The sequence below is a fragment of the Strongylocentrotus purpuratus genome, unplaced genomic scaffold, assembly GCF_000002235.5.
Source record: "Strongylocentrotus purpuratus isolate Spur 01 unplaced genomic scaffold, Spur_5.0 spur5_scaffold_11, whole genome shotgun sequence".
NCBI classification, from domain to species: Eukaryota; Metazoa; Echinodermata; class Echinoidea; order Camarodonta; family Strongylocentrotidae; genus Strongylocentrotus; species Strongylocentrotus purpuratus.
In genome coordinates, this window is record NW_022145596.1 from 21,188,277 (window position 1) to 21,208,081 (window position 19,805).

General features: G+C 40.3%; 1 protein-coding gene across 1 annotated transcript in view; it reads right to left on the bottom strand.

The window, feature by feature from the left end:
• Positions 1 to 16,575, bottom strand: part of LOC115922111 — a 74,177-nt gene extending 57,602 nt beyond the window's left edge. Inside the window, exons 1-2 of the mRNA XM_030980190.1 lie at positions 15,681 to 16,575; positions 4,228 to 4,934 (exon numbers count right to left, since the gene is read on the bottom strand). Coding sequence (XP_030836050.1) covers positions 4,228 to 4,934; positions 15,681 to 15,745 — 772 coding nt within the window. The 5' untranslated portion in view covers positions 15,746 to 16,575. The remainder of the gene's footprint in view (positions 1 to 4,227; positions 4,935 to 15,680) is intronic.
• Between the last annotated feature and the right edge of the window lie 3,230 nt (positions 16,576 to 19,805).

A 19,805-nucleotide genomic window follows, 5' to 3' on the forward strand; every position in this document is an offset into this window, starting at 1 on the left:
GTTTAATTATACATAATCTGATAATCCTATCATAAATTGCGTTTCTTAAGAGGTTCTTTTTATTTAAACATGATCGTGAAATTGATGACAGATTTTTTTTGAAATTTGTAACATTTATTTTCTGCGTTATAGCTTCTATTTTCCTTCATTAATCCAATTATGTGACATATGTCAAATTATGCATTATGCAGAAATCAAGTTAATTTCATTAAAATGAGTAAGCTCGTTATCATTGATCATGTCGATGCTATTAAGATACGTAGCCTTTCCAGCTAGCTTTTCCATCTAAAAGACCTCATGAATTCCTTGTTATCCTGCAATTAGGGCAACGTGATGATTAGCACGATTACAGTTTTATTTAAATCGTCCTATAAAAATGCCACTTGTAACGTTTTTTTTTCACATGCGATTTCACATACTGTCTTGATTGCAAATATACCGTTGTCATTGCCACATGGTCTTTTATACAGGTTGTATTCGACCCAAGGTTGTCACTTGATCAAGTTTTCGGACCGCCTTCATCATCATCATCATCATCATCATCATCATCATCATTATCATCATCATCATCATCATCATCATCATCATCATCATCATCATCACAGCATTGATAAGGTGACAGATATGTTCTAAAGAGTCCTAAGTACTTGCCCATGACTACAGAGTCTCTATTACACAGGCAAATTACATGTGATTGCTAACGTGACATATCCCGATTACAGGAGGTGTATTTGTATGGTGGCCCTGAAGGGACATCGCGAATAGACTAAATCGTGAAAAATATGCGATAAAATTCACGATATCGTCAATTTTATCGCATATTTTTCACGAAGAAATTCACGAAATTGACGATATCGTGAACTTTATCGTGAATTTTTCACGATAAAATTGACGATATCGTGAATTTTATCGTGAAAAGTTCACGATATAAAGTTCACGATATCGTCAATTTTATCGTGTACTCTATCGTGTACTCTCCTGACGGGCGCTTCGTAAACAAAACCAGCCCTAGCTGGGGGAGACAGAGAGAAGGAAAAAAGGGAAAGGGAAAGAGAAGATAAAAGGAAAGAAAGAATAATAATAAGAAAAGAGGGAAACGGGGGGGGCGAAGGGCTCTTGCCTCCTCCTCACTCCCCCCCCCCCCCCCGCCAAAAAATAAATAAGGAGAGAGAGAAGGGAAAGGGAAAGGGAAAGAAAATATAAAAGGAAAGAAAGAAGAGGAAGAAGGAAAGAGGGAAACGGGGGAAGGGCGAAAGGCTCTTACCTCCCCCCCCCCCCCCCCGCCAAAAAAATAAATAAGAGAGAGAGAGAGAGAGAGAGAAGGGAAAGGGAAAGAAAGAAGAGGAATAAGAGGGAAACAGGGGAAGGGCGAAGGGCTCTTGCCTCCTCCCCCCCCCCCCCCGCCAAAATAAATAAGAGAGAGAAGGGAAAGGGAAAGAAAATATAAAAGGAAAGAAAGAAGAGGAATAAGAAGGAAAGAGGGAAACGGGGGAAGGGCGAAGGGCTCTTGCCTCCTCCCTCCCCACCCCCCGCCAAAAAAATAAATAAGAGATAGAGAGAGAAGGGAAAGGGAAAGGGAAAGAGAAGATAAAAGGAAAGAAAGAAGAGGAAAAAGAAGAAGAAAGAGGGAAACGGGGGCGAAGGGCTCTTGCATCCCCCCGCCCAAAAAATAAATAAGAGAGAGAGAGAGAGAGAGAGAGAAGGGAAAGGGAAAGAGAATAAAAAAGGAAAGGAAGAAGAATAAGAAGAAAAGAGGGGCTCTTGCCTCCTCCCCCCTCCCGCGCCAACAAATAAATAGGAGAGAGAGAGAGAGAGATAGAGAGAAGGGAAAGGGAAAGGGAAAGAAAATATAAAAGGAAAGAAAGAAGAAGAAGACGGAAAGAGGGAAACGGGGGAAGGGCGAAAAGCTCTTACCTCCCCCTCCCCCCTCCCGCCATAAAGGGAAAGAGAAGGGAGAGGGAAAGAAAATATAAAAGGAAAGAAAGAAGAGGAAAAAGAATAAGAAAAGAGGGAAACAGGGGCGAAGGGCTCTTGCCTCCTTTCTTTTCTTTCTTTTCCTTTCTTTCCTATTCTCCCTCTTTTTCGTTTTTCTCTTTCTTTCTTCTCTTTCCCTTTCCTTCTCTCTCTCTCTCTCTTATTTATTTTTTGGCGGGGGGCGGGGGGACGAGGCAAAAGCCCTTTGCCCCCGTTTCCCTCTTTTCTTCTTCTTCCTCTTCTTTCTTTCCTTTTATCTTCTCTTTCCCTTTCCCTTTCCCTTCTCTCTCTCTCTCTGATTTATTTTTTGGCGGGGGAGGGGGGGCAAGAGTCCTTCGCCCTTCCCCCGTTTTCCTCTTTTCTTCTTCTTCCTCTTCTTTCTTTCCTTTTATCTTCTCTTTCCCTTTCCCTTTCCCTTCTCTCTCTCTCTCTGATTTATTTTTTGGCGGGGAGGGGGGGGGAGTGAGGAGGAGGCAAGAGCCCTTCGCCCCCCCCCCCCGCTTCCCTCTTTTCTTCTTATTATTCTTTCTTTCCTTTTATCTTCTCTTTCCCTTTCCCTTTTTTCCTTCTCTCTGTCTCCCCCAGCTAGGGCTGGTTTTGTTTACGAAGCGCCCGTCAGGAGAGTACACGATAGAGTACACGATAGAGTACACGATAAAATTGACGATATCGTGAACTTTATATCGTGAACTTTTCACGATAAAATTCACGATATCGTCAATTTCATCGTGAAAAGTTCACGATAAAGTTCACGATATCGTCAATTTCGTGAATTTCTTCGTGAAAAATATGCGATAAAATTGACGATATCGTGAATTTTATCGCATACTTTTCACGATTTAGTCTATTCGCGATGTCCCTTCAGGGCCACCATATATTTGCCAAGCTCTTCCGAGGAGAAGACCCCCCCCCCCCCAAAAAAAAAAACAACAACAAATATCAAACAACCAAACGTGTAACAACGATCCGTCCAATTAGCTAGGCCTATATCCATTATCTTCCATTCGTAAAATGAGAATGATAATTTACTATCGAATTCGGGTTACAATCAGTAAAATCTTCATTCAGGGTTTCAAAACACAAAGGTAGATCCAAGTGGGGGTAAATCTCCCCCCCCCCCCCCTCCCCCCTTTCCCAATGAAAAGTCAGTCACCGCCCCATTTACGCTATGCGATAGGTATCCCAGTTACGGATCATGGAGTTTCGCTGTTTTAAAACATATTGTTTCCCCCTTTTCCCCTATCTGGATATCCTGGACCCGATATCGTATAATCCATACCACATCAATAATAACAACAACAATCGCTTATGTTCGAAGGGTGCATTAAGAATGATGAATATTTTTCACGCATTTTTTTAAAACAGAGAGTGATCAAAAGTCCTGTTCATCTTTGACAATCAGACGACTTGCATCATCAATTTTAATTTAATTTCCAGATGAACTAGACTAAAAGACACACATCTGCAGGAAAAAACCTGTCCTACTTTCAGTCTACACTTGTCTACTAATAAGCCTTCGGGCATCGTATTAAGCTTATATGGATTTCTTGTCTGCATAATTATATCGCTCATTTCCAGTACACTTTAGGGGTGGATCCAGGATTGTCAAAAAGTGGGGAGGACGACCTTTTCCTTTCAGTATTTTTCTTCTCGAAAATATTTTATCGAACATAACTTTTCTTTTAATCCCTGACGAGGCTGGAAAATATCTTTAGATTTATTTTTAGACTCTTTTCAAGATTTCACCTCTAAAACCATTAACTACCCTTCCGATGGATCCGGACGGGGTCGCCGTCCTTTTTCTCCATAGGGGGTCACCTCACCTCGCCCCCTTCTTCTCCCTGGATCCGCCTATACAAGTAATGAAAGATGTCTTCGGTAAGACTATGCGTGGGGATATCACTTGAGACTGTACCCCCGCCACCCGGGAAACGCATAAGAGGGGCGTGAACGTATAAGACCTATATAATCAAAGATGGGCTAATTGTGTCAAGTTCATTCCTGAGTCCGTATTTAGACACCGGGTCTGGGAGGTCAATCAGTGGAGAATCGGCCAGCTAAAAGGGGGCAGAGCCTTACAAAATAAACTCCGATGAGATGCTTGGTGGTGACAGATGCGATCAAATGGACCGTGAAGAAGACACCGCGTATGCGTTCTTCGCCTGCTTGGGCACCTTTGAACGGACTTGATGAAAAAGAGCATGTTAGACACTGACAGCATGTTATAATAATAAGGATAATGTTTGTACTTACGTTGGCAGGAATAGGTCCAAGGTTTAAGGGGGTTCACTATCCTTTTCCAGCCGGTGCAACAGGCAATGGGGTAGTATCCATGGTACCTACAAACTCCGTTGGTGCGGGTTTTCGGAAGGGCTCCGTGTTGAACATGGAGCTGCCTCGAGGTCAAGACTTGCTGCGTGCTGTGGATCCTAGACTGGCTATACAACTGCGTCCCAGAGACATAGGGTGTCCTGACAGGTGTCCGGACAGGAGTCCTGGAAGGTGTCCTTGGTGGGGTTCTGACTGGTGTCCGGACTGGTGTCCTTCGAGGAATCGTCGGTCGCGCGTTCCCTTGTGTCCTTGAGGGAAATCTACCGAGCGGTGATGTCCTGACGGGAGTTCTTGACTGGGTCCTACTTGGAATATGTGCACTCGGCCGGGTCCTGACTGGACCCTGTTGAACGATTGGCATCCTATGCGTCGTGACATATGGTCTTTGCACTACAGGTCTTTGAACCACAGGTCTTTGAACCACAGGTCTTTGAACCACAGGCCTCGGTACGACCCTACTTGGCCTTTGTTGTCCAACAATAGGTGCTTGTCCCGATGGGAAATAATGCGTCCTAGACCCAGGAACGTTTGTAGGAGTTCTTGATAAAGTACCCCTTTGTACAAGTTGAACTGTTCCACTTGAACCTTGTCCTGTCTTTCTGTCCAATGGCACATAGACCTTAGTTCCCCTGTTGAGAGATCAATAAAAATGAGTTGCTTAAAACAGAGTATAGTCATTGCACCTCTACAATTTAGCACGAAAATCTCAAGTAAGCGCAGGATTATAACCCGGCCCAAAAGGGTATTATTTTTTAATAAGCTGTTATCAATATCTGGCGATCCTTCGTGAAGCACCCCTCACAGGACCAAACGAATAAACATTCTTTAAACGGATATTGTAAATTCGTTTTTCTTTGGAATGGTATGGCCAGCTGACTGGTACATGTATATATCTGAAACATACAACAACAACAACAAAGGACATTGATAGATTTGCTTGTTTGACTTAGTTCTCATTATCTTTTTCCATTTGATTGTAGGTCCATAACAAAACGCAACAATGTTAAATACCTGCAATCTAGAACAAGTGGTGGATACGTCATACACTTCTTTAAATAGAAATATATCATTTGTTTTTCTTAAACTTTCAATGCCCTCTCAATCTTTGCACAGTGGCTGTCAAGTAAAAGGCTTTTCTAGAGGATGTCTTTATTCGAATGATGATGATCACTTTATGTTTTCCCTCGTTTTTGCCACACAATGCCTTTACAATTTTGTTATAACCCAAGTTTGAAAACGCAAGACATTTATTACAGTGCTCATTTTTTGTGCGAGGTAATGCAGGTCACTTTCCATAATATCAGTATACACAATGTACATGCTATATGTGTACTCGTACTTTGGATGGTATTTGATTTTCTTTTTGCTATTCATCAATGTTTGTTTTGTGCATAGTGCAGGACTGTTCGCGACAATATTTTCACTTGGAATAATATTACTATGTTAAGAACTTATACGATCAATACAGAAGGCTAGGCCCCCATGAGCTTACAACAAATAAAAGTAAGACCTCTTTTCTTATTTCTAAAAAAAAATACATCTGGTACACATATGTTAGACATTTCTCAGACACAATGCTAGTTCCTTCAATCTCTCGAGTAGCGTATGTAGTACACGTGCAAAGAAGGGGGCATGGGAGTTAAAGAGAAGGGTCTGTAATTTAAAGAGAAAGAGAGAGATGATTGGTCGATGGGGAGGGATGGGACATACAGGCAATAAAGATAACTGCAATCCGTACCTTAATTCGTAATCTTATTCGTTAAAGAGTACATCCAGATGACTTGCCCTACCCCATGCTCATTATGCCCCCTCAACCCGCCCCTACCTTCTGGTCCAAACAGACGCTACGCCCTGAGAACTCTCACAAAATGAAGATATGCTTCTCCACCATGACCTGTGCAAGTTCATCTATCTATTTCTAAATAAGGGGCGGTTGGGGACTTCGTTCATTAGGCTTGCAATATATAAAATAGAATGTAGGTCAAAGGCGTGCCATCTTAGGGAGTTTCAGTTACAAGACGCCGGTTGGTACCTTCATTCAAACCATCCCGTTTTACTCCCCCCCCCCCCCCCCCCCCCCCCTCACTCTGCCCCTCTCATTTCTCTCTCTCTCTCTCTCTCTCTCTCTCTCTCTCTTTCTCTCTCTCCCTATCTGTCTGTCTGTCTGTTTTTCATTTTCAATATATCCATCGGTTTTTGTCCGTCTCTCTCTCTCTCTCTCATCTATTTCTGATTATCCTATCAATGACACACGTAGTCCCTCCGTTTATTATCCCTTCGGCTATGCAGACTAAACTTGAACCCCCAAAAATGTGAATAACAGGATATCTGGAAATGGTCAGACTAGCTATAAACAATTAACATCTCTATCATCGAATATATTCATTTAATCTAATATATTCATTATCTAATATATTCATTATCTAATATATTCATTATCTACAACGTACATGTATGAATTTGAAACGCGCAAGGGGGGGGGGACAAATGAATTTGTAGCGCAATAAGTAATAACGAACCAAATCTGTTTCCATACTTTCTCCAAAAAATGGGATAATTGATAACATGGTGGTTTTGATGAAAGCTAAATAAATTGAGAGGCAGATGAGTGAAATTCTGAGCAAAATTAAATCCAAAAAAATAAGAATTGTGAATGATCGAGGTTTAAATCGATCAAACACAATTTGGCGTATCTGTGTTAATTGTTCGTGCGAGATACTTTCCCATTTGCTCTGTACTAGAAGAAGTCTTATTTGTATGTCCTCTAATGGAAATCTTCAATCTTTGATGTCCCCTTGACATAACCATTTCTCAAATAAGTAAGAAATTAAAGCTTATGAACTTTCAGTACAGGGTAAAACGGGGAAGGACCTCAAAAGATATATCATAGAGTTGCCAATTTGTGTTCCTTTGATTACAACTTCATGAATTCATAACTTTAATTTTGTTCTAAGCAGATGTTGCTCGAATTTCCACTGATTCGTTTCTCTCATTTTCCCGCTTTTATTAAAAACCAATTTAATATCAGGGTGGACTTTCTTTCTAAGAACAATGTTTATTTTTTAAGCTCGATTAACGTTTTGACACGCTTGCTTCTGACAGCTTTATGCAGATCTTTAAGAAAAACGTCCTTTTCAGGTCCGTGTGAAGTGTAATGAAAACATGGATTACTGAGCCGAGCAATTATGGGATTTTGATTTTCATGCCTCGGTCCAACAACCTTGCAATCTTAATACCTACAGGTGTACCATTCATGTTTGCCAGAAGTAGGACAATTTGACACCCCTTTATGTACACATTCTTTCTTCTGTATTTACGCCTCACCATGAAAGAGGTTGCGGCACAAATGTGTGAAAGATGTAGTGAGAAAGAGAGAGATAGGTAGATAGATAGATAGATATAGATATAGATAAAGATAGAGGGAGAAAGAGGGAGGGAGAGAGGAAGCATGGAAGGTGAATGTGGACCCGGAAACGGGGAGAGTTCAATGGGTAGGGGTGGGGTGGGCTTTGTTCCTAGACCTTTAAACATAACCATACAGTTTGGCGCAATACTGGGTAGGGGGTATATAGAATTTGAACAGCGTGGACTAAATATCCCTTTCTTTTTCTCTCTCTCACTGTCTCACACCGTCTCTCCTATATTTCCCTCTCTTTCTCTCCTACATCTTTATTTATCTCATTTAAATATAGATCATAATATAACATGTGACAGGACTTGAATAAAACAACCTATGAATGCAACAACCCTGAGAAAAACTAAACCTTTTCGACAATTTTACCTGAAGACATGGTTCATCGACCGACGGACTGTCCCAAGCGTCCAATACATATACATGTATAGCTTGACCACAGACAGAAGAACGCCATATATTCAAAAGGAGGTGGAGGGGGCAAGAGGGGTTAATGCATTGGTCACAAAATTTTCTTCCTACAAGTGAGGGGGGTGTGGACAAATGTCCGAAAACTAATGATGCATGTATGAGATCCAATGAAAAGTGACATGGAAATAGTGGCATCTACTATCTTAACATCAGTTATTAGATAAGGTGTTTCATTTGCCCGTGGCATGTACGACATTGTATATAAATGTCATTGATCTGAAACGAATCGTCAAAGTAGACAAATTCGTCTTTATTATCTAGCTTTGAATTTTTCCGATCAATTTTCCGTAATATTCTGAGCGTGTAAGTCGTATGCACAATCAAATCGAAGGTAAAAACGATTAACGTTATTCAAAAAAAAACTTTCTGCAATTCTCAAATCGGTTTTGTTAATTAAAATGAATATTTAAGTACGTTTAAAAAGGTTTGAAGGAGCAACGCCTTGTTGGTACTAGTTCTGATGGTCACATCAATTTCTTTCCCCCTATTCTTTATCTCTCTCTATCTCCCTATCTGTCACCCCTCTCTCTCTCTCTCTCTCTCTCTCTCTCTCTCTCCCTCCCTCCCTCCCTCTCTCTCTCTCTCTCTCTTTCTCTCTTACTCCTTCCTCTAGTACACGCAACTGTTTTTCTTTCCATGTGGTGTTACCTTCACGCTGTGCAGCAATCAGCCTTCCCTTTATCCTTTTATTTACCTGTATTTACTCCTCATTTTAGACTTTTCAATAATTTCTGATTCAGAAAAGTAAATCAAACTTGCCAAAATGTGCCACCAAGGTCAATGGACTTTTTTTTTTCCTCTCGATTACCTACCTGTATAGTCCTGTAATTCACCCTTTATCCCCCTAAATTGTAATTTCGCGTCAATCGCGTCAGACGTCTGGGCAAATGCCATGAAATCGAAAGAATAAGAAGGAAAAGGGCCATCGAATGTTATCCAACGGATTTCCACCCATAAATTAAGAGGTATGATAGCGAATCCCTATCTTTCCGCAGCCACAAGTCTGTGGTACTTGACCATGATACCTGCTTGCGATAGCTCCCACCTGTTTGAAATGCGTGGGATTGTGTGTGTACCGAAACGTTTAGCCGCGTAATTTCTTTGCCCGCGGCGCTAGATGTGATTGTGCTTTCGAAGAAGTTGACACATTTTATGTTGGCTGTACAAACAAACACAGACTGATGACGTTGATCTTGAAATACCTATCCGTCTGGACGGGAGGTCATAAAAATGTTCGAAATGTTGATAATGAGAGGGTTAACATGGAAAAGGCATGCCATAGAATGCAAACTCACTGTAAATTACGTGTTTTAGTGCACAGTGACTTTATTTTTAGTGGCAAGTGTCCCAAATAAAATGGCGAAATGGAAAAGAGAACAATGAAAATGAAAAAAGGAGGGGAAATAACCAGAAACGCTGGCATGATCATATTAATGTTCACCATCATTCTATAAAGGTGACGGTACATTCATGTCAAATTACTTTTTTTTAGAGGACTGGTAATCTGATGACACAGCTCTGGGGGGGGGCGTTTCACAAAACTTGTAATCAGTGACAAATTGTTATAAGCTACTGAAATCCTTGCTTCATATTGGTTATCAGCAGATTTGTCACAGATTTGTGTAAATTTGTCATTGAAAAAAGGCTTTGTGAAACGCCCCCCTGGTGTGTGAATTTTCGATTTTAAAATTACTGATCAATTTATTTTAGATGTTATTTTAGATGTAATGAACATTCTTGGACATTATTTTGCAATGTATAATCGTCATTTCATATTTTGAAGGGTGACTTTTGTAGTAAACATGGTACATGTATACGACGATCACAGTTTAGGCCAACGATTTGATGACGAACGAATCTTGGACACGACCACACTTTGACGAACAGACCGCATGGCTTTCACCCTTATTACCCTGTATACTGTTTGACAACAAGTATGTAACAGACACGCAATGTTGGTCGAGATAACTTGATAAGATGGTAACGCAGTGTGACAGAAGGGGACAGAAGATGACCCGGAAGAGAACATGACGAGAAGTGACAGGCGTTACGGCTCCACCGGAAGGAAGGACTACTTGGCCATAACGATAACAGAATTGAGATTGATGATTTGTGGAAGTACTCGATGACGAGCTGGGGTCTGATGACCACAACGACCATTGGAGTTGGTCTAGTCTGGTCATTCAGGCCTAAGGTTTTATATAGAGGTTGGAGTTGGTGACAATGTATTCTCGAGCATCCATGAGAGCAGTAGGACCTTTACCAACCATCTTGGTCTACTCTAAATATCTTGAATAGATCACCATTTCAATTATTCCAGTGAACATGCAATAATATTGTAGACCGAATGGTGCATCGATATACGTGTACATGTATATCAACCATAACTTTATTGGTAAAATATTAGGCTAACGTTTGCCCATTCTTGAAATCTGTAATTTATTTTACACAATTTCAACCTATTTACTGTCTTGTTTAGTACTCCAATATCGAAAAAAAATATCGAAAAATATCATAGACCAGCTGGATATTAAACGACTGGCTTATGCTTGATTATACTCGTCACGAATTAAGGAAATGCTCAAATTTTAGGACATTATAACCGTATTCAATCCTCTTGGATTTGAAAAAATGCAAACTACTGACCAACGGTACATGGTGAATAATCAGATGCCTCTATCCGTTCATTACATCAATTGTACATGATCATGAAAGCGAGGTCTACTCTTGAGACTAGAATATCTTGGCCGCATAAATGCGTCCACCCAAGAAAGTATGCAGCTGTCCGCGGGCTCTCAAAGCAAGGAATGCCAGTAGGAGTGGACATTTCTCCGGGAACACCCTTACACCCCTCCTCTCTAGAAGGATCCTGGATCAGAAGAATGTCCTCAAAGGATAGAGCCTTGTACGGCGCCACGCTGACACCCAGCCGCGAATGGTTACCCCTGATAGGGGTCTGACCGGACACCCTTCCGTTTTAATACGAGGCATGCAAAAGGGTTCATGCGTCAATAGTGTGTAGTGACGCCTGTTGCGCGCTCGAGGCTTCATTTAGATTGACGTATTACCTGCGTTAATCAAACATCTGAAGGCAATCAGTTCATGCGCCAGTTAGCCAACGCCATATGGCACTGTTTATTTTACGATCACTTTTTGTAAGATGTTTCTCTCACGAGTTGCGTCAATGCCGCCATTAGTACATTGACCCCTTCCTTCCTACGTCAGATATGTGACGCAGCGCGTGTCATGGGCTTCACACACGATGCGTCTACTCATTTCGATTGCGTTTTTTAATTAACTGAATCTGTGTGGGGAGTCTGCGAATGCGACTGGAATGCCACCCAATGCTCGAAATTTTGTTTTACTACCTTGATTATAGGATTCATGGACGCTTATAACGTGTCTACCATCTTCTCCCAGTTGGAATATAATATCCAACGTGAGGGCATAAAGTAAATACGATCATAATCCCGCAATTTCTCTCCTGGGTACGGAGTGACAAATCATATACAAATAGATTAATGTCTTGCAAAAAAAAAATGCGGTGCAGAGGCTCGAACCCGCGACCTCACGCGTGAAAATCTGCCAAAATTGAACATTGCATCTAGAAATGACCTGGCAAATCTATGATATGTTTTAATTAGGTTTACATCTCCAAGATGATGTTTTGCAAATACGACATGGCATTTATTTCAGCTCCTGGTTTGCGATCGGTATTTTAAAAATTTAGAGCTATTTCAAACATGTTCCTGTTAAAGAAGCTATCGCTCTTTTAATCGGATATTGCAAGTCAAATCAGGATCACATCATTTTGTTGCACATCCTGCCATATAAAGTCAATAGGATAATACTCCCGACAGTTCACGAATCAGAAGAGGGAAAAAACGACTTTGACGGAGCGGCTAGCGGGGTGCCCCCGGGCAACATTATCCCACACAAAATTATTCATCAATCACCGATTTGATAAGATGGATTGTGGGGTCCGAAATCAAATCAGTCAATTCGATTACGATCAATGCTATCTCTGATCGCAATCTCACAAGTTCCGATTGTGACACGTGAGTGCTGATTTGTATCAGCAAGATGACATCTCAATGAATTGATTCGATATTGAAGAGAATTCGCACCATTTGCCGAAAGGAGATTTCAGTACAATTTCCATTTTTTTTTTTTATATAACTTAGCAAATTACATATAGAACAGTTTGAAACCCAATATATTGCACCACTTTTTCATCTGGTCGTTCTAAAGAATATTCAAGGGCACCTCGGACCCATATCATGTACATGTATAAATCATGAGAATATTGAGGGTCTGTTCAACGATTAGGGACATGTATATAATGAGCATGAAAAGGGGAAGATCACGGTCATGAAATATGTGATGAATGGTGCGTGCACTTCGAATCGTCAAATCTCGATTGAATGTTCATATGTCGTTCATTATTCATGGCACTGACTGTATGCTGCTGCAGTGGACTTTGATATTAAAAGTTATTTACACTAGTCTAAAAACATCGTGATTTTATCAACATTGAGTCCCATATGGATGGACTGCCGTGTAAATGGGTCACACAGTTACATTTCATCACTAGTCTAAACATCGCGATTTTATGAACATTGAGTCCAATATGGATGGACTGCCGTGTAAATGGGTCGCACAGTTACATTTCATCACTAGTCTAAACATCGCGATTTTATGAACATTGAGTCCAATATGGATGGACTGCCGTGTAAATGGGTCGCACAGTTACATTTCATCACTAGTCTATACATCGCGATTTTATGAACATTGAGTCCAATATGGATGGACTGCCGTGTAAATGGGTCACACAGTTACATTTCATCAAATAACGCACTTTAACTATTCAAAACGCTATCGCTATTTTCAGTTCAAAATATTCGACGTGCACGTCTATGATAATAAGGAGGGGGGGGGGGTAATCGTTGTTGGAACAACTGAAGACCCTCAACATCTTGAGTGCATAGATGGTTGTCGAAATTGGAGCACATAGTCGAGGCCTTACCGCCGGGTTTCGATGGAGAAGAGGAAAAACTGTGAGGGCAAAACATTGGGCAATCATGAAACCTTGATATTATTCAATGTCATTCGTTGTTTTGCCTTTCAGGCTGTCAAATTTTAAAGCGGAAACAAATGAAAGCACATGATGCCAGCCAGCATCGACGTGGACTTGAATCTCGCTGCTCTCACATCAATCAAGATCTCGTTGTTTTATCCCGTCTAGATACACAAATACGGCAGCAGCGGGGACGGAAATGGTCGACGAGGTGGACCTTTTGATCCCGAGAACATTTTCATGATTTTAGGGTGAACACACCAGTTTATGACAGCTATCAGAGACAAAAATGACAGCGGGATTTTCTTCCCAAAGCTCCCTCTCGTAGACTAAACAAATTTCATTCCATTTTATGCTACATGTATTTGTCGAATGTGTACCGAACTCGGTCGGGTTAGGCTCAACAATGCATATTCATGTAGTATTCAGAATGTTTTCGTACGTGTTTTCGTATGTTTTTCTACGTACCAAAAGAGTCTCAGCATTTCATAAATATGTTATGTTCGTATTTAGATATGCACTATTAAATGGCATACGTGATGGTATGACATGACATATTGAGACGGTATGTCTCAAAAATATTTCTAGTTACACCATTTCAAGATTACCTTTAGAGATACGAAAAGACTGTCTAGCGTATACCTTTGCATCGCGTGTTTGGAAATATATGAGGACGACCCAAAGAGGAAGAAAGGAATTCACCGAGGTAAAGATAAGTCGGCTCGAAGCCAAGAAATGAAATCTAGCGTTCCGCCAAATAACTAAGAAAATTACGTTTGATATAGGCATGCATCTTAATCACATAGATACCAGTTTGTCGACCGGTTTTAAAAGGGTTATTTAAATTGTTTTTAATTCATTTACATTCATCTTTTATTCTTAAAGGATCATTTTATCACTATAACTGATAATGTATATCTCATTATTAGCAAAGGCGTAGCCGAGAAGGGGCACGATTCGGATCACCCCCCCCCCCACCCTTCATCCGCTTAAAACGTAGGTAATCCCTACCCCTACCTGTGTTTGTTGTATTGTGTCACCCGCCCCCCCCCCCCCCACCTAGCTGTTCAACAAGTCAGTATATGCAACTGGTTATTTAATTATTCTCAGGAGGTGATTGAAACCGAGTTCAAAATGATTTAGTAGGCCCTATAACTTTTAGATGTGTGCACGACAAAATCAACACAGTCCATGTTATTTAAAATCAAATACATATATCTCCACACGTATACGACAAGTCTGCACACATCGAAGCTAATCGACTAATAAAGGATAGATAATGTGATGGCGCCGAAGTGTTTGACAAACATAAAGGGAGGATAGATAAAGTAACCAAGGACGGGCTGAAATATTCGATTGAGTAAATCGTTACAATGCATATAAATCTAGAAGTTTACCAACATTGTATGTGGTCATAGTTCGTGACGTAGCTACGCATGCAGGCACCCCTCCCCCTAGGAAAAATATATTTTTGAAGAAAAGAGAAGGACATAAAACTGGGAGGAGTGAATGAGACCCCCCCCCCCCTCCTTAGCCCCCTACCACAATTATTGCTTTTACAGACCAGTGCACCGCGAGATTGTAGAGAATGAGAATAGCCTAGGAAAGAGGGGGCCAAGAGAGACAGAAGAGGAGATGAAGAGGGACAGGAAGAGATAGAGAGACATAGAGGGGTAGATGGAGAGAGATGGAGAGGAGGAGAGAGAAGGGGGAGATGGTGATGAGAGAATGAGGGAGGGAGAAGGAAGGGGTTAGAGGGAGGAAGTAAAGGAGGAGGGGAGGAACACGGAGACACATCATGATAGACGGGAAGTTACGCTTAAATATGGAGATGTAAATTAGAATACAATTTTTGACATCCCAGCAAACACTATTTTAACGAAAACAGTTGAATAATTCTACAGTACCCGAAGTATTTCGAGAAGTCGGGATGTCACCAAGTTTGGCTACCATTTGTCATTTTGAGTCATGTTATCAGACATCACGGGTCTATTTCACGGCCATAGCACACATGAATAGTATGATATCAGTCCTTAAGTAAACTGGTTGTTTTTTCTTCATTGTTTCATGGAAGACAATGTCAACATAATTAAGATGGGAGCAAACCAGCTGACGAGCTTATTCCAGTTTATAGACGCTCCTTAATCCTTCCTCAATAACTTGGTAAAGAACTGTTGCATTCCTCTGGTACGGGTTTGTAATGATAATCAGAATGCCGTCTGCTTTTATTAAATGTCGCAATGTCGGGCAAGTACGTTTGTCATATTTTACAGCCACTATGTACTATCAATAATTATTGAAGAAGCATATAACATTTGCACAGTCGTGAACTGGTACATTAGAACCTTTATATTTCACGTAGTGGTACATACATGTAAGTATGGATAACAAAAAAATACGCGAGCAGTTACTTACCTCGCAGCCACAAGGGCGATGCAACAAATATTACACAATGTCCGTAGAATAAGTGATAATTCCATTTTGAAACAAAACCTGTTCCCTCCACAAACCAGACGAAATTTGGTTCCTCTTTGATCTAACCGAACTTGACTAAAGATAACTACTATCGGGCAAGTTTATCGGATTCCAAATTGGTCTTCAATGACGCCAATCTATTGAGGTAATATTTAAAATGTTTGGCATACACAGTGATGGCAGAATTTCGTCTGCTAAATGCGCTTGTGTCTGGATGTCTTTCAAAAGTACCCGGTGTCCAATATTTGAAGAAACGATGCAAAAGAGGCTGTCTGAATAAAAGTTTTGATCTGAAGCTAGCCACCAATTTTAACGTCTCGGCTATGCATCTTTATGATCTTTGAGATGAAAAAAGCAATGCGATTTTTTCGTCAAGATTCTAAAAAGCAAACTAAATTAGTTGCAATTCTCTAATGATGATGCCGGTGACGTAAGCACCAAGTTTACTCTTGTTATAATCTCCTCACAAATGCAGGTATGTCAGAAACGCTAAATGAATATTCCATAGATATAAGTCCACAATATGAGCCCGTTTGAAGCGTTCTACATAAAACACATTGAAATCCAGGAGAGAACCGGAGCATAAAATCATTCATGCCGAATGAAAGACGGCATGAATAAATAAAAACATTTTCGTAGCCTTGCAACTGTTATAGAGTCTCTATCAAAAGTCAAGGCCAACGATGTTTTTCCAATAACAGCGTGTGTTCCTGAACTTGTATGCCAGCAATAAGAAGAAAAAAAATATGAATGTCCAGCGAATAATACTAATATCCCAGCGGTGGTGAAGAAAGATGCTCATCAATTTATGAGAGAGGTATGGAGCTGAGCTATGTTCACGCAACTCTGCTATTCTACACTGGTAGTATTTTCGGTGTGAGAGAAAAAGTTTGTGCGTGCGTCGCGGGCCGTGCGACGGAGACTTAGTGAGGAGAAGAATTGATACGTCACACTACAATGGGCCAATCACGGCGCTCGCTGTAAACTTCTTTATACCGACTTCTTTATACCGAACTGTTCTCGATGCTATGAAGGTATGCCCTCCAAGTGAAGCGAGTTCGCTTATTGCAGAGAGGGAGATAGGTGGAAGCGAGTAAAAATAAGAAGAAGGTTGAAAGACATAAACCATAGAAGCTCGTTTGATTTTAAATAAAAGCATAGTATAAAATTTGTTGAATGGAAAACAAGGTCATGTCTAATATGTCCTATTTTTAGGGAGGATAAGATCATCGTATGTTTATGCGTCTTGCATCTCGCATAATACTTGATTTAGAATGTATCAATCTATCCAATTAATGTTTGAATTATAAACTATCATTTATTTTTGTTCAATGTTTAAATTTGGCAAACGGGTATTTGGCGATCATTCCACCACATTATCGCAAGATACAGGTCTTTTGTTGACAATAATCATTGCTGTTTCTACAAGTTTTAATGGCAATACTCACTTCAGTTTAACCCCGTCAGTATCATATGTTATATCACTGTAAAGCAAGTTTATGAGTCTTGCGATCATAAATAAGAAAATTTAGACTTGCTTGCCAAGACGAAGAACAACAGCCCCCTTTTCTTCAAATTTATAGCTTCCCAAATATAACTATTCGTCGAAGCCCCCTTGATCTGCAATACGGGAGGCAGTGTATCACAGGGACCCTTTGAGCGTGTAGGGTCACACAATGCCCTCAACCACAAACAAACACGGCCCAGACAAAGGCCGCCACCACCGAAAAGGGAATAATTTTGTTGTCTACCCTTTTTTCACCCTAACCAACCAGCGTGACCGTGTTGACAATGAAAACGATGCCCGAGGTATGGACTATCCTTTTGGGTTTGTTGTGAAAAGTAATTTTAAGGATGGGTAGAGATGTATAGAAATTAGTGTAAATAGTTCGACACCACTGGTCGATTTTTTCCCAGGGAGGTTCCCAAAAGTTGACACATGTGAGAATCTGCGATAGTATGAAGTTCAGTAGACGACCCAGGTCTATTAAAATTCCACAGATTTTTAACCGCAATTCAATCAAAATTCAAGCACCACCTTCTCATCAATATTAGGTCAATTATTAGGATATAATTTGTTGTAAAATAACATAATACTGTTATACAATACCGCGGGCGAAGCTAGTTGTTTGATTCGCCTCTTCAGCGAATTAAACTTTTAGGAACAAGCACGAATTTTTGCAATGTTATTCCAAGCTGATTTGGATGGTGTGTTTAACCGAGGGCGCGTTCATGCTTGATTTTGAAGGCAGAATGAGCGATTTGTAACGCTCATCGTAAACGCTCATCGTAATCGCAGTTCCACGGTGCACTGTTCATGCTCACTTCTCCAGGCAATTCTCCTTGGGTGGCCTTCAGCTGGATTCGCAAACATGTGTGCGCATGCTACGTAGACCCACTAGAGGTCAGTGCGTTGACCCCATTTAAACGCGTTTACAAATTGTAAACGCATCTTTTTGTGAGTTTACGATCGGCGATCGTGATCGCCGTTTTTCGGTGATTCTACAAAAGTGAGCATGAACGCAATCGTGTTTTAAACTAAACGCGTAACAGATGCCTGATTCTGGCCGTCAAAATCAAGCATGAACGCGCCCCGAGACGCTCTTGTGTACTATCCCTTCAGAGTGTAATGATAACAGTGATCCATATTACATGGCGTGTTTCGGGCACAAGAAAGACCGTCTGATCGCATTAATAAAATCAAATGAAAATTCCATTAATTAGATTATAGTTGGTCTATAATATCAACACCGTCATTAAATGCATCTAAAACATGCTAAAGCCGGGTTGATAATTGTGGAGCGCCAGGACAGTCAAGTCTGACAGATACGAGCGCTGTACAAGAACCACTAGCCTATTTGTTATTAATATTATTAATAATACTATTATTATTATCATTATCATTATCATTATCATTATAATTATTATTATCATTTCACCGAATACTTTTATCTCTTGCAGAAAAAAGTATATGTTAATAGTGCTAACCACATGTTCGTATATGTTTGCCTATTATAGTACCTAGGTCCTTGGTTCGAATCCCGAGCAGTGACCCATTTCGTTGAATTTAGGTATCACCTACAATGGCTATACCACAGGCGGAAATAGTCATCGATGATACACGCGCCAGGAGAAAAAAGGAAATAAAGAAAAATGCAAATTTAGCAAACTAATATCATCAACCTTGGAAAAAAATACGGAACGCGGTATTTCTCCAGAATAATATTGGTTGTTTTGTTCAAAACCGCTTGAAGCTGATAATCGTAATGACATTGGTATTTCTAAAGTCCAGAAATACCACACGTCTCTAATAGCTTCAATCAAAGCACAGGGCACTAGCCATCAACAACAGATCTGTGGTCATTTAAAGAAATCGGCAGGGCTTTGAAGAAAATGGTTCACAAAGAGACAAATGATATAGTGGAAATCCGGCATTAGGTTTACATGTAATAGTAAGAAAGTGTTAAGCTTATTCAAAACGGCGTAAATCTGGATTATAGTATTTGCTAATTCGTGTTCGAATCATCATTTGGGACAATTACCTTTTAAAATTGCGTGAAATTTGTGTCAGAAAAGGAGGACAGAGAGAGAGAGAGATAGATATTTTGGTAGTAAATCATAAAATGAAGCTAGTGAGAATAACAAGTGAGACTCAACGTGCCGACGTCACAATAGCTTGGTTTTGGAAACAGGATTGCTATTTGTTAGTGGCCAGGGCGTTTACATAAGATTCAACAGATCATTCTCGTAATCCAATCAAATGTAATGCACAAATCCTTGTTAAGTGCCTGGTTATACATGATTTCTTTCACCTGTTACGAATGATTGTATTCCAATAGTAAGAATGCGAACTACATACATTAACTGTTGTAATTTAGGATGAAAAAATAATTGCTTGTCCTACATAACAGCATGGAATGTATCCAATGCACATTCTTACTATTGCAATACAATCATTCGTAACAGGTGAATGAAATAAGTTCCAACGATGCACTTAACAAGGATTTGTGCATTAAATTAGATTACAATACGAAAATGGCCATTGTAACCCCTAAGGAAAAATCG